This window comes from Mugil cephalus, chromosome 2 (assembly GCF_022458985.1).
Source record: "Mugil cephalus isolate CIBA_MC_2020 chromosome 2, CIBA_Mcephalus_1.1, whole genome shotgun sequence".
In the NCBI taxonomy this organism is placed as follows: Eukaryota; Metazoa; Chordata; class Actinopteri; order Mugiliformes; family Mugilidae; genus Mugil; species Mugil cephalus.
In genome coordinates, this window is record NC_061771.1 from 2,385,096 (window position 1) to 2,398,422 (window position 13,327).

The following is a 13,327-nucleotide window of genomic DNA, read 5'->3' on the forward strand; positions in this document are numbered from 1 at the left end:
TCCACCCCCGCTGTTATCATTCAGGCTTCGCATCGCTGTTGACATATCTGTGTTTTGGATAAAATGAATGCTCCCTGCTAGATTCTAGATAAGGTTTGAGTCTGATTTTGAAACATTTCCGTCATTGTCTGCCTTTCAACCGAGTCAAACCAATAAACACATATTTCGAAGACGAGATTTTCTCACGACACCCGTAGCAAGGTAGGCATTGGTGGAAGGGGAGTTGTCTATAAGCTGACCCCCTAACACCTCCCAAATCCCTGCACAACAAAGCCGAGGCCTGTCAGTCAAGCTGCTGAAGTATGCTGCAGGATGCTGCTGCTTGCTTGACCAGTTCAACAGCCTGACTTCAATCAATGGAGGGGACAGAGGGGAGAGGTCATACGTCTTATCCACACCTTGAATGGCGTGGCAGACGGATGGTCACAGGAATGCAGCGAGAACACGCCACGGTCGTGGGGGAAGTGGGGCGCCTTAATGAGGATCTCTTAGAGAGCACCCACTGTCTGTCACCCCTTCCTCTGCTTTATCCACTCAGGTCTAAAATGCCAGTTCAGAGATAACCTTTCCCACACAAACACACATCAGCCTGATTCTGTATCCTTCTTGAAGATCTGTTGTCGTCCGTTTGATCCTTTGTCTTGGTTCTCAGAAAGCTGGAGTAAGACATACATCCAAATGCCTCCACTCTCAAGAGAGCAGCTCCCTGGCAACTCGCTGGGCTGGCACGTATGTGATGGAAGGTATTCTGAGCCCAGGAGAACCCATATGGATATGAGGAGAAGGGGGATTTGGCAGTCCTTCATTTTTTTTTTTTTTTTGTAACCAAATACCTGATCAGTGGGAGAAAATGTTCCGTAGTGATTTCAGTATTCCCTAAAACGTTAAATGCAAATTTTTTTGTCCCTGCAGACTGGCAAAACAGTTTATTACCCAGAGCCAAGTCAATAAAAAGTCATGTGGCTTTCTTCCATCAGACCACATTGTTTTAAACTTTCCCAAAAGGAACAAATGTTAAACTGAGTTATTAAAGGGTGTTGTCTGTTGGCTCACCGTAATCTTTCTTGCAGTACTTCTTCATGTTGATTTTCAGCTTGCCTTTGGACGCCTTGCAGTAAGTGTCACAGTCTGAAAGAATAAGACATGGGGAAAAAAAAAAAAAAAAAAAAATCGTTACAGGTGAAAGAGACAAAATCAGTCAATTACATTGTCATCTGGTTGTTTTTTTTTTTATTTTCGAATAGGGAAAAAGGGAAAAAGTTTCCATTCATTTCAAACATTTGCATGGGTTAAGAATAAGAAATGAAATTACAAACTGTATGAAAAAAATATGCAGACCCTTAGCATGGGCAGCTTATTTTTAATTAGCTCCAAGTATTTTGATTAGAAAAAAAATATTAAAGAAGAAATGATTCAAATATAAATGATTTCAAAATTACATGTACTTAATTAATCAGCATATTTAGCATTGGTGTCACACATTCATGTTTAAATTTTATTTTTTTATTCTTGTTATTTGTGATAAATTTAAAATATTTCTATGAGTTAAACAGCAGTGAAAAGGGTAAGGTAGCCTGGGGGGTTCATCTGAAAGTCTTAAACTCTATTTTACTCTTATTTATTTTTATGTAAAGAAAAAAAAACTCCAATTGAAATGAATGAAATCCTTAACTCTTATACATTTAAAGAGATAACTGTGCATTTCTACTTTGTTCAAACATTATCTAAACTTCAATTTTGTGTGTTTTGTGCACTGCAAGTCCACCGGCTTTAGGGCCTGTCACAGAAAGTAAAGTAACTTAAATCTGTAATAGTTTTAGCTGACAGGTGGACACACATATCTCCGCCGTGACTGGATGTACTAGAATAATTAGAGGTTGTGCATGTGCTGGTTTTGGATCAAGCACCTTTGTTACCGTTCAAGCACATGTCCAAGCACACTGGTCTCAAGAAAGCAGCGATTTTTGAAGGAATCCAAATTTCTGTTGCCATCCGTTGTCAAACTGTGGGAATGACTCAGGCCTGAACAGACCACCCTACTACACCCACTTCATCCCCCACCACCATCCAAATCTTACCTCGCTTGTCACTTCAGCCCGCGACCCCCTGAAAAAAATAACCCCGGGATCACTTCAAGGCCCCACCAAGGGCCATGTCAAGCCTTTGCATTCATTTCAGTGTGGACGGGAGGGAAAAGAGCGCTGAGGGTTGGCAGCTATTTGAGGGAGTGGAAGGTGGGGGGTGTGAAAGGGGTCAATGCCGCACAAAGGGAGGTCAGGAAGGGAAAATTAGCCATCCATGAAGCGTTAGGCAGAGGACTTTTTTGGGGGGTGCGTCCACTCTGGGGCCGTGAACAAATAAATACCTCACGCAGGCAGAGGGGTCACCCAAATCGTCTCACAGCTCTCTGCTGCAGGGAAGCTCTTAAACATCATATGTATGTATGGACGCTGACAATAAGTGAGTGGATTTCAGGTTGATTTATCCTCTGAAGAGACACTGTTTAAGAAGCCAGATAGAAATGTCTCATCCTGCAAACATGGGCTGTCTGGATTGAAGATATGCAAGTGCACGATTTGTCTAAGTTAAGAACACATTGACGTCAATGGCTTTAAGAAACATGTCTCTTCCACACTACCATTATGTCTTAAGCCTCTTTTTTGGTTTGTTTTTCACTTTTGGACTTCAATTTTTTTTTTTTTTGGTAAACACATTCATCAGCGGATCACAACTACCTTTGATCCGTGTGTTTGCTATGGGTTTTAGGGCATTGAATCATTCAGTTGGTTATCCCACCCTCCACTTAGACATAGCTTCAACGATTTCCCCATGCAAGGCCATGATGCTGCCATCACTTACAGTGAGGTAGAATATAATGAGGTGTTAGGTCAATTCAAGGGAAAACAACTTCAATTTCTTTCCTCATTTTGCCCTTTCTCGACTGACAAACACTGGATCCCGGTACCTATTTAGTTGGTATTTCTGTGAGCTGTAGTGAGTGTAGTAAAAGATAGGAGGGGCACAAAGAGATGCATGGGCAGTGAGTTGTGGCGTCGGCAGAGTGATGGGGTGGTGGAAGAGGGACGGGAGCTTTCAGGCAGCCTGAATATGAACAAACATCATTGATGTGACCAGATCTTTGCTCCATGCCTTTACTCTCCTTTATTCTCCATTTGAATGAGGTTGCCCGGGGAACACCACAGCAAGAAAAAATGCACCCCCCTCCACCCCACAAAACAAGAGAAGGAGGCGGGAGAATGGATACTGGTGGAGAGCGAAGGGGTGGAGAGGTTGACAAAAAGAGAAAACAAGAGGGAAATTTAACATTGGGGTAGGAGAAGAAGAGGAGACCCAGGATTTTAAGTAAAACCCCTAAATCAGCAAAAAAAAAAAAAAAAAAAAGAGCTGGTAGCCTGAGGAACTGGTGCTGGTTGTAGTAAATAGAGAGAGAATAACAAAAATGGGCAAAGTAAATGAAACAGAGGAGGCTATATGAGCTGCACTTGATTACCATGTAAATGATCAGGGGGCTGCGGAATAGAAGCTTTGTTTTCTTATAGCCCCCCCTTGATGCCATCATGATACTTCCCTTTGATAGCCTTTCGTTCCCCATTAGTGTACCCCTGAGACACAGCTCCAGGCCCCGCTGAGAGCACCCCAAGATCCCCCTTTAGGGCCAGGCAGTCCCCTACCGTGAGGACAAATGTTCCCTTTGTGTGTGCGTTACAAGCCGGAGAAGTGGAAGCAGTCCTGGAATACTGAGCTAAAATGTGCTCTGGGTGTTCTGAGTAGATGTAGTTACTACAGCGCTTTGTTTTCCTGCCTTTCAGAGCTCTGAGAAGTGTGTAACTGAGAGGTGGACCTTTGCCCCTTCTATCAAGTACTGTACAAGCCTTTAAGCTAATCGTCGTCATTAAAGCGGCTCCAAGGTAGAATACTGTACTGAACAGTGTGTTGGAGCCGTTAACTTACAATGCCTCATAAAGGAACTACAGCTCCAAGGTTCAGTGACCAGTATTAACCTCTCACACCTTCTTTAATATTTTGCCCCTAAAAAACAAATCAAATCAAATCAGTCAGTAACAGTTCTACTACTGTAAGGCCAACCTTGAGTTTTTAAGGATTAAAGCTACCTGGAATATATTTTAGGTATATAATGACACTATGTCCATCAACAGACCAGCTCCAGCAAATTTCAAGCATTTTAATTCCGCCTTCTCAAAATTCTAAAATAAAAGTAACCTGTTCCACTTGTTCCACCGCTGCCATAATAAATTTGATGCAACACAAATGAAGCACAACAACGCAGCGTCCAGTTTCACCTCAGCCGTACGTAAGAGGTGGCCTCTCCCTCTCGAGTGTACCGCGATCATCTAAAGCTGGCGGCGGCTTAAAGTTCTGGTCCGTGGTATGGGGACCTCCAGAATGGAAATGAAGTCAAAGCGGGTGGTTGTAGTTTTCTCTGAGTCCCAGGTGGAAACTTAAATTAAAGAGACATGGTGCATATCCAGAGCCAAGGTATCCCGAAAATAAAGACAAAGAGAACGGCATCAGAAATTTGCCGGTAGATTATTATATTCTGATGCAATAGATGTGGTATAGGGGACAAATCTGATAGTTGGACCTAAGACCGAGGGTACCCTAAAGCAATGTACAGAAGGAGGAAAGGATAGGCTCATATGGAAAGAAAATGGAGTTAAAAAAATCAGATGATCAGATGTACAACCAAGAAATCATCAATCATCATCAAAAAGGTGACAACTGTTCACTTAACAGATTTCATGGTCCTGGTAGTTTATGCCTGATCCAATCTGATCCTGATCACAAATGCAGTGATTCTGAATGGCTCTACATTCAAAGACACCAGTTTTATTCAGTATTTAAACCTCTTACTCTATATATTATCTGCACTTGGCAGTTAAACTATGGTTCTGGTTAGCGATTGTGTGCTGTAATTAAGCTATGCTTTGGGTATTGTCGGGGGAAGGGGACTAAAACACATGGTTGAAGTTGTGGAACTATCCAAAAAAGGGTTGCGAAAAACACGCCTGCCCACCTACTCACTCTCCTCCACCGCACTGCACTGTTGAATATAAAAGTCAAACTATTAAGACAACATTCAGAGCAGCTCATGGAACTCTATGATTCCATAGATATAGTAGTGAGTTACCACTGAATAGCAAATTATGAAAGGTTGACGATGCCCAAATGTAGATCTAGATCTATCCGAACATGGTCACAGAGGCAGGGTGGTATCAGAGGGACCAGAGCAGTGAGACACTGAGGTGTGAATGGCAGCCCAGGGGGAGGGCTTTCTCCCTCAACAAGACTGATTGAGAAACAAATTGTGGCAAATAAAGCATGTAATTAGATTATAGAGCCCAGTGTGCTGCCCTGCACTGTTGGTCTCTGCTCCGCGCTGGGCTGCTAGTTTGGATCCTGTCCATTGAAGACAGAGAGAGGGAGAGAGAGAGAGAGAGGAGGCGAGAAAGGAGGCAAGAAAGAGAAGGAGCCCCCTCCCACTTCTTTTCTCATTGTATTGTCTGCTACAGCCAGAGAAGAGGCTGTTACAATTCTTGACCTGATTTGAGATTTTACTTTTGGGTGGTGTGCAATCAGCTCTGATGAGCTGGGTCTTCCTCCGTTACTGTAACTGATGAGTTTCAGATGAGTCATGGGGGACTCTTGTTGGTTAGCACCCAAAGCTTGGACACAGAGAGAGAGGAAGTAACCCTGCCAAGGATTAAAAAGGGGCTTGGGCAGGGAAAAAAGGAAATAAAGTTTAATGACAGTTTAATACTGTGATCTTTTCTGTTTGGCTCTGATTTTTGAAAAATATCTTTTTTGTCATTATTTATTCTCTCACTCTCACACATACGTTTAAGTAGGGTAATAAGATCCCACATTGTACTGCGCGCTGGAGTACTGAACAGGGTGGGTGAAGCAAGACTCATGTCCAAAAAATCCGAGGAGGGGTCCACCACAGTTTCTGATCACTTCCAGCCTCAGATGAGACACACACACACATAAAATGGAACGGGCTGAACCTTGTTATGCTCATGAGCGCGATCATCGTCACTCCAATTCTCCCTCTCCTCATCATCAGTTACTTTCACATCCTGTGTATTCTGACAGGCCCAGGCGGCCATTACAGGTCATCAGCAGTTAATCTCCACCACATTTCGTTGCCGCGCAGACGTCTCTGTCACGACCCGTGGGAGTGGCGGCTCACACCATCCATGACCTACCAGCACAATGTGTGTTTTGTCTGGGCCACACCATCGGAGGTATTCTCCATGCATTCCAGCCCTCCGTGTGGTCGAAAGGGGGAGAGCCCTGCTCCAGGAGACAAATTAATATCCACTCCATCTTCCCCCGTGCCCTCCGCCCCAACCAACACAGTTGCCCTCCTTCAAGAGAGGCGCAACGAGACACCTGCCTCACAGCTGTCAGGCCCGACGTCCCATTTCACAAACATTTCCCATTTTTTATGTCTTAATTGACTTTCTACATTTCTTAAGTTATCCAACTTTTTTTTTGTCTTGAGTATCAATGCACCTCTTTCTCCGTATCTGTCTACATCGTCTTCTTTCTCCGTGCACTTCCTCCTTGCAATGTCCCAATCTTTTTGTGTTGTTTTTTTTAGAATGTGTTATTATTTTCATTATTTTTTTTGACTGCCTTTTGAAATCCTTTTTTAAAAAACTTTAATCTTCCATTACCTTGCAGTATAATAGTAAATATCTACATTTTTATTTTTTTGATATCAACATTTTACTGACAAGGAATATCGTATGGTATCGTTAACTTAAATGGGTTGCTTTTATGCTGTACTACTACTCCTTCTAACATGAATGCTGATATTGTTCAAAATATTAATCATTGTTAATACTTCCATGTTTTTATAAAAAAAAAGTGGTAAATCTCCACACACTCCACATGTGTTTGCAATCACAAACTATACATCATGCAGCAGTCCCAGGCCGAGCAGAGGTGCGTTTGTTGTACGACCTCCTTAAAAGACTCGAGGGTTAATATATGCATACTCTGGGCCTCAAGTGCGGGTGGGCCAGCGGGACCCTCACAATTCTGACATGACAAACGCAGATGTGCGATGTCCATCAAGATGCTGCACCTTACCGCATGTCTGTTTTGGGCTTGAGTGGACCTATGCTCAATGCACATAGGAGAGGAAATTCACAGAACTCTTAGATTACATGTGGCCGCAGAGTCCAAATCATTACACAGGCACCTTCAGCTCGTGTTAGCATCAGCTCAAGGTTTAATCAGTGAAACTTTAGCCTTAAACTGTACTGTAGTTACATGCAAACATGACAATGTAAGTGTTGATCCACTTTACATTTTAGTTGATGAAATAATCATTTAATATATTCCTTCTCTCCCTTATTCAGTGAGCCCTTATTGAGTTGCCTCGATGGGAAGAAAATTTCCTTCGCCCCAAAAAGCGGACAGAGTCCTGACAAGGGGGCCCAGAGAAACTCCAGATATTCTACCTCTGCACCACCCACGGTGTTATGTGAAGACAAAGCGTGAAACAGAGGGAGACCAAGGAGGTGGAAGGGAGTGAAAAGAGACAGAGAGAGAAAAGAAAAGAGGCGGAGGAGCATTGGAGACCAGCGATATCCCGACTGTGCTGTCAATCCAAGACGTGCAAACAGCTGCAGGAGCCTCTGAACTCGCACCCGTTCACGCATATGCATGCACCTAGGCCGGGCCTCCGGCAACTTCACGGGGGAGACGGGGAAACATGCTACGAGCCAGGTGACTCAACTTTTTCCAGTTATGGAAACATGGGGTTTGTACAGGTATGTCTATTTAGCAACCAAATAATGAATAGGCCAAGAAGATACGTTACATACAATTCAACTGAAAATAGCTTTCTCAACCACAAACACATCAACTATTCTAACAATTAATGAGCTCATAATCCACTCATATTTACCATTTTAATAGTTAGACCTAAGTTGAACCAATTGTTAGAGTTTATTTGTATATATAAAAATATATCTGGCATACCACAACTAATCCTGATGTCATATCCCTTCATAAAAGATGGATGGCAAAATCCCAAAACTGTAATTTCAAACAGAAATCATCTGGTGAACGAATGAAAAATGCATCATTGAGCTATCAGTCAATCTCTCACTTCCAGGCATCAGAAAGAAAGGAGCGGGAAAGAGGGGGTTTGGAGAGATGAAATATCATCAAATCAAACAAACTGCCAGGCCCCAGTGCTGCACACTACACCAACACCCCGCTGCGCCGCAGTTAGACTGATTAATTGTGAAAGTGTGAGAGATTAAAGGAGGCACATCCCAGAGCTGCTGCTAATGGATTTAATATTCATGAACCCCTAATAATAAGGAGCGGGGAAGGCAAGTGGGATCCAATTTATCCTGTTTTTACACTCGTGGAAAGATATTGGAATGAGGCGTGGAACTGAAAAATACCATGTTTATTCTTACTTCTCCGCATCTTTCCCTTAAGGACAAATTATTTGAATGTCTACCGCAACATATAGATGAATATATATACATATAAAGAGAGCTCTTTGACTCACCTGATGGCTCCTCTGTGCTGCTGGACGGAGTTGTAGGAGGTGCAACTGGAATCTCTACTCTCAGAGAAAGCATAGACAAAAAGAAAGGCCATTAAATCGTGTAGTCTACACAGCCCATATGTTTTTGTCTTTGTGTGAAAGCGTGTTGGTCTTTGAATGTGTTCATTTAATGAGTCAGAGAAAACAAACTTAAAGTCATGGAACAGTCAAAGAACTGAGATTTATTCTTTCTACAGACAAGACTTTAGTGTTAATGTGCAATAGATATGTTTAACGGCCTTCACTCACATTAAGATGTGTCTGGAAGTTTAAATCTGACTGATATAAAGTCTGTACAGAAACCTTTGTTAACTTCTCAAACAAATGTCATGTATAATAAAACATAGGAAAAGGCGTCTATGTAATCTGTACAAAAGAAGTACAACAGTCCCTTTCTTTCTTCTTAAAAGCAAATGTAGTCAAAGTTGCTCACTCAGCCTTACCAGATGATCTTAATCACTCATGGGAAGTCAAAGGTGAAGGTTTAGAGAAATCTGCTGCTTGACGGACCTGTTTCAGTGTCACACCTGCTGCTGGACCGAACCAGGTTACTGGTGGTCACTTTAGAAGATTACTAAAACTCAGCTAAACAGCAGCTGCTTTCTCTGCTTCCTAACTGTACTGGCAAATGTCTAATAGAGGCATTGTGTTAAAACGCTCCATTATATACCAACAGCAGTTCCAGGTGGATCCCCTCTCTCGTTTAGATTCATAATAAATGTTGTCAACAGTTTAAAACTTTCATTACTGTGGTGCCATTTATCTTTTTCATCCTCCTCCCATGTGTCCAGCTGTGGTGGTACACTACAACAGAGCTGGATGTCCAAAAAGACTTGATTCTCTCAGCCCTCCTTCACACTCTGCTGTATGACCATGCTGTAAACCATGCATGGAAACAGTCCTCTTATCTCCGGAGGATTAGGATGGCAAGTGAAGATATAATACATGTATAATGCCTTTTTCTGTTACTATGGGCAGGAGGGAGAAAAGGCCTCTTCAAAATGTCTGAGCAGCAGAGGGAGGACAGAGATGCATCAAAGGCACATGCAAACCAAAAAGTTGACACAGTGAGGGAAGAGGTGTGGTGGTTTCAGCAGCGTAAGAGTGAAGCGCATGTGTATGAGGGAAGGAAGAAAGAAAGAATCAAGTCTTTTGAGCAAGTAAAATCAGATCTTTTCAGCTGGGACTGAGGAAACCTGCCTCTGTACATCCATGTCTAGAGTGCGAGTAAATTAGATTCAGTGGAATGACGTGCACGTCTGTTGTTAACTTGTTTTGACTGTTTAATGTTAGGAAAACAATCGCTGCCAAAACAATGTCGTCTCAGGCCCACAGGTCCATTTGCTGGTGCCGTTGTTGATCAGCAATCTTCCACCAGTAATCAGCTGCCATGTGTGATATTTAAATATGAAGCTTGCTTAATGTGTGTAGATTTGTGTATCTGTGTAGATTTATGGCTGACAACACTGGGAAGTATAAACAACCTCCAATATGATATAACTCTGTTAAGAGTAGTCCCTAGTCCCTTTGCAAGTCAAACAACATTTAAGATTAATTGAAATCATCAGAGAGGGACTTTATTTATTTGTTTATTTATTTATTTATTTTCACATCATAACTCTGAGTTAACGTTCCCAGAAATCCTGGTATAGATGATACATCCATTTAATTTATTTGTTAGTTTGGACTTTAAACTCAGACGGCCATGTAGACATCTTGGTATTTTATTATTTTTCAGGGCACATAAATCAGAGTGTTTTGTCTTAACAAAAAACAAAGACAAAAATAGCCCATGATTATCATTATAAGATATGGGTATTTAAGTACAGGCCTTCCCTTAGGTGATTCTTTTGTTGTTGTCAACAATAAAAGCACATGTTTTGGCTTAGATTGATACTGATGCTGATTTTGTAACTCAGCACAAATGTTTCTGTAATGTTATCTAAGACACCCAGAGATGCTGGTGTCAACAGCTCTGGGGTTTTTTCTCAGATTTATGGAGTGCAACGAGCTGGGAAGATTATGCTACCACAACCTTGAGGTTCAGTTTAACAGAGTGTTTATTTAAGCTTGCAGATTTACTGGTCAGAAAGCTGAAGGCTGCCGGACAGAAAAGGATGAGACGATGAGAGCGTGGTGGGCTTGTGTTTGTGTTGATTTGATTGTGAGTGATGTTTCACTGTGCACACATGTCATCACAGATTGTTTGCTGATGTGCCTCTGCCTGTCAAAAGTGTGCGACAGACCTGAGGTCCGGCTGTATTGTCCTAAAATGAGGCATATATTGTAAAGACTGGTTCCACGTACTTATGCAGGGGGCAATGGGCGAGCGGCTCTGCTGGTAGCCTTTAGCACAGCGGTTGCACGTGATACCAGTCACGCCGTCTTTACAGGGACATTGTCCTGTGGTTTGGTTACAGGTTTTGCCAGCAGCACCCACGGGATGGCAATCACATGCTGTGAGGAAACAGAGGAAGAAAGAGAGGCACAGTGAGTGGTCACACGCACACACACACATGTGGGGAGATACAAACATATACTATCTATAGAGGGTGCAGGTGGGTACACAGCAGCAGTGTGGCAACAATAATAGAGTGGTGACAGACAGGTGGAGGCGTGCACAGAGAGACAGAACTTACTCAGGTACGACACGGCAGCCCTCTGGAGAGAGGGGCGCATCATGACTGAAAGAGCAACACGTCCTCCGAGTCTATAAACATCTGAGACACTTTGCTGTGGCCATCATATAAAAGCTGCCACGATCTTGAATGTGAATGACAAGCATGTGTGTGTTTGTGTGCATGTGAGTGTGTCTGCTTGGCATCGCCATGTACAATAGTCGTCAAGCACTCTGGGAATGCACACAGCTGGATGTGTGAGAAAAACGTCTTGTGCCTGTTTGCCAAATGATATGAAATAATGGAGGATAATCCTGATCGCCTGTTTCTGATTAATGACAGGCTTTGAACGTTAGCCCAACATGTCTGTCACACTTCCTCCCAAACTGGGGGGTCTATCAAACACACATGCTTCAGGAATGTAATCACTTTCAAATTACTGGCCCAAATCCAAACCCAGCTTCTTCTTCTTCGTCGTCGTCTTATTTTTAATTTTATTTATTTATTTTTGTGGCAAACGAATTGGATTTGAGATCATCGCAGAATAATAGTACATTTCATCTATTTATGGGTAGAAATAGTAGTGACTCTGGAAGGGAAAAGAGGGGTGAATAAATGGTGTTACACATGTACTGTAAATCTTGACAGTCTAATCCAGACCAGCAGCTAATCCATCACCGTTTTCACTGAATGACTACAAAGCCATAAACGCTGTTCATCATCACATGAACACTCTACACTGAAATCAGCTGTGAATAGTAGGTTAGGTTAAACGAGTCATTGCGAGAACCAACAGATAGAAAAGCTCTACAAATGAAAAACCTCATACATACAAAACCACCACATACAAAATTACAGCTTCAAAACAGTGTGTTAATTTCATCCAACTGAAGGTTTGTAGTATATGCAAACCGAAAGGATTCAATTCTGCACTCTGCTGTTATGTGAATTAAGTGGATCTTAGCTAAGAAAGTGAGTGCAGGGCATTCTTTATCTTTACTTTGACCTACAGCGGTGATATGGTTGTTATTCAATCAGGCTGTATAACAGACAAGCTCTCGGGGAGATCAACATTACAGTGGCCGTCGGGGAAAAGACTGCTGTAAGGCAGTAATGTAACACCGTAGCAGTTCTCTTTATGAATGACCTCTCGACTCTTCTAAACGACATAGTTGTTGTTTTGTGAGATATTCTGACAAGTGAGGCACTACGGGACAACTTCGTCCTCCCGCTGAAGCCCGCATTGTTGAGGGAGGATCTGTGTTCCCACAGGTCGTCGCCTCTCTCTCCTCTATCACACTCTGTCTTTTATCTTCATTGCTTATTTCCTGTGTCTCGGCTTCTGTTGCTGTTCTTATCTGTCCTTGTTGTGTGTGTGAGTACGTGCGCTCTTTGCTCCTCTTATCAGACTCCCTGAAAGTGTGTTTAGCTGTCCGTGGCTTTATCAGACTAATCCGTCACTGCTTTCATTGACGAGTGGTGTTCAGCTGGAGAAGCCGCAAACACAAGGACAAACAGAAAGGAAGCCCTATAAACCGCGTGGAGGCCAGTTCGGCACGTCTTCATGCCTGTAAATTTAGGAGTGTGTCAGAGGGGTTTGCAGCACAGGAGGGTAAAGGGAATTTCTGCTTGGAGCTTCAGAGAGTTCGGGTTATGTATTTAAGAGCATGTGCCCGTAACAGCTTAGCTGGGAGCCTCAAGCCTGCTAGTAAATCAAGGTGCACAGCACATGGTGCACAGGTGGGGAACACTCAGCCTCCTCCTTCTCCTCCGCATTTGGTCCTGCTCGCCGACTTGAAAGTTGACATACTCGCTGTCCCATCAGATGACAAATTGACTGACTCTGTGGCTGGATGACACACCTGTTGACTCAGAGACTGACTTACTCCAGAAGTGTGAGCGAGAGTTTCTGGTTTAAGTGTGTGTCCACTTAAACGGTTAAGTGGCTGTGTGCTCAGCTTCATGACTACTCCAGATGGCTCAGGGAGATATGGGGACCAGAGAGCCAGCAAGGAACATCGAGAGACATTTATGATAAGAAATGGGCCAGTGTATGTAAGAAGAGGGTATTTTCGCAGAGGGATTATCT

At 42.8% G+C, this 13,327-nt stretch overlaps 1 protein-coding gene across 2 annotated transcripts in view; it reads right to left on the minus strand.

Moving 5' to 3' along the window:
• The window catches only part of ntn1a (netrin 1a), a 56,013-nt gene that overhangs the window by 5,657 nt on the left and 37,029 nt on the right, over positions 1-13,327 (minus strand). For both annotated transcript variants that reach the window (XM_047578267.1, XM_047578266.1), the window contains exons 4-6: positions 10,928-11,077; positions 8,582-8,635; positions 1,054-1,128 (exon numbers count right to left, since the gene is read on the minus strand). In XM_047578267.1, the coding sequence (XP_047434223.1) occupies positions 1,054-1,128; positions 8,582-8,635; positions 10,928-11,077 (279 nt within the window). The remainder of the gene's footprint in view (positions 1-1,053; positions 1,129-8,581; positions 8,636-10,927; positions 11,078-13,327) is intronic.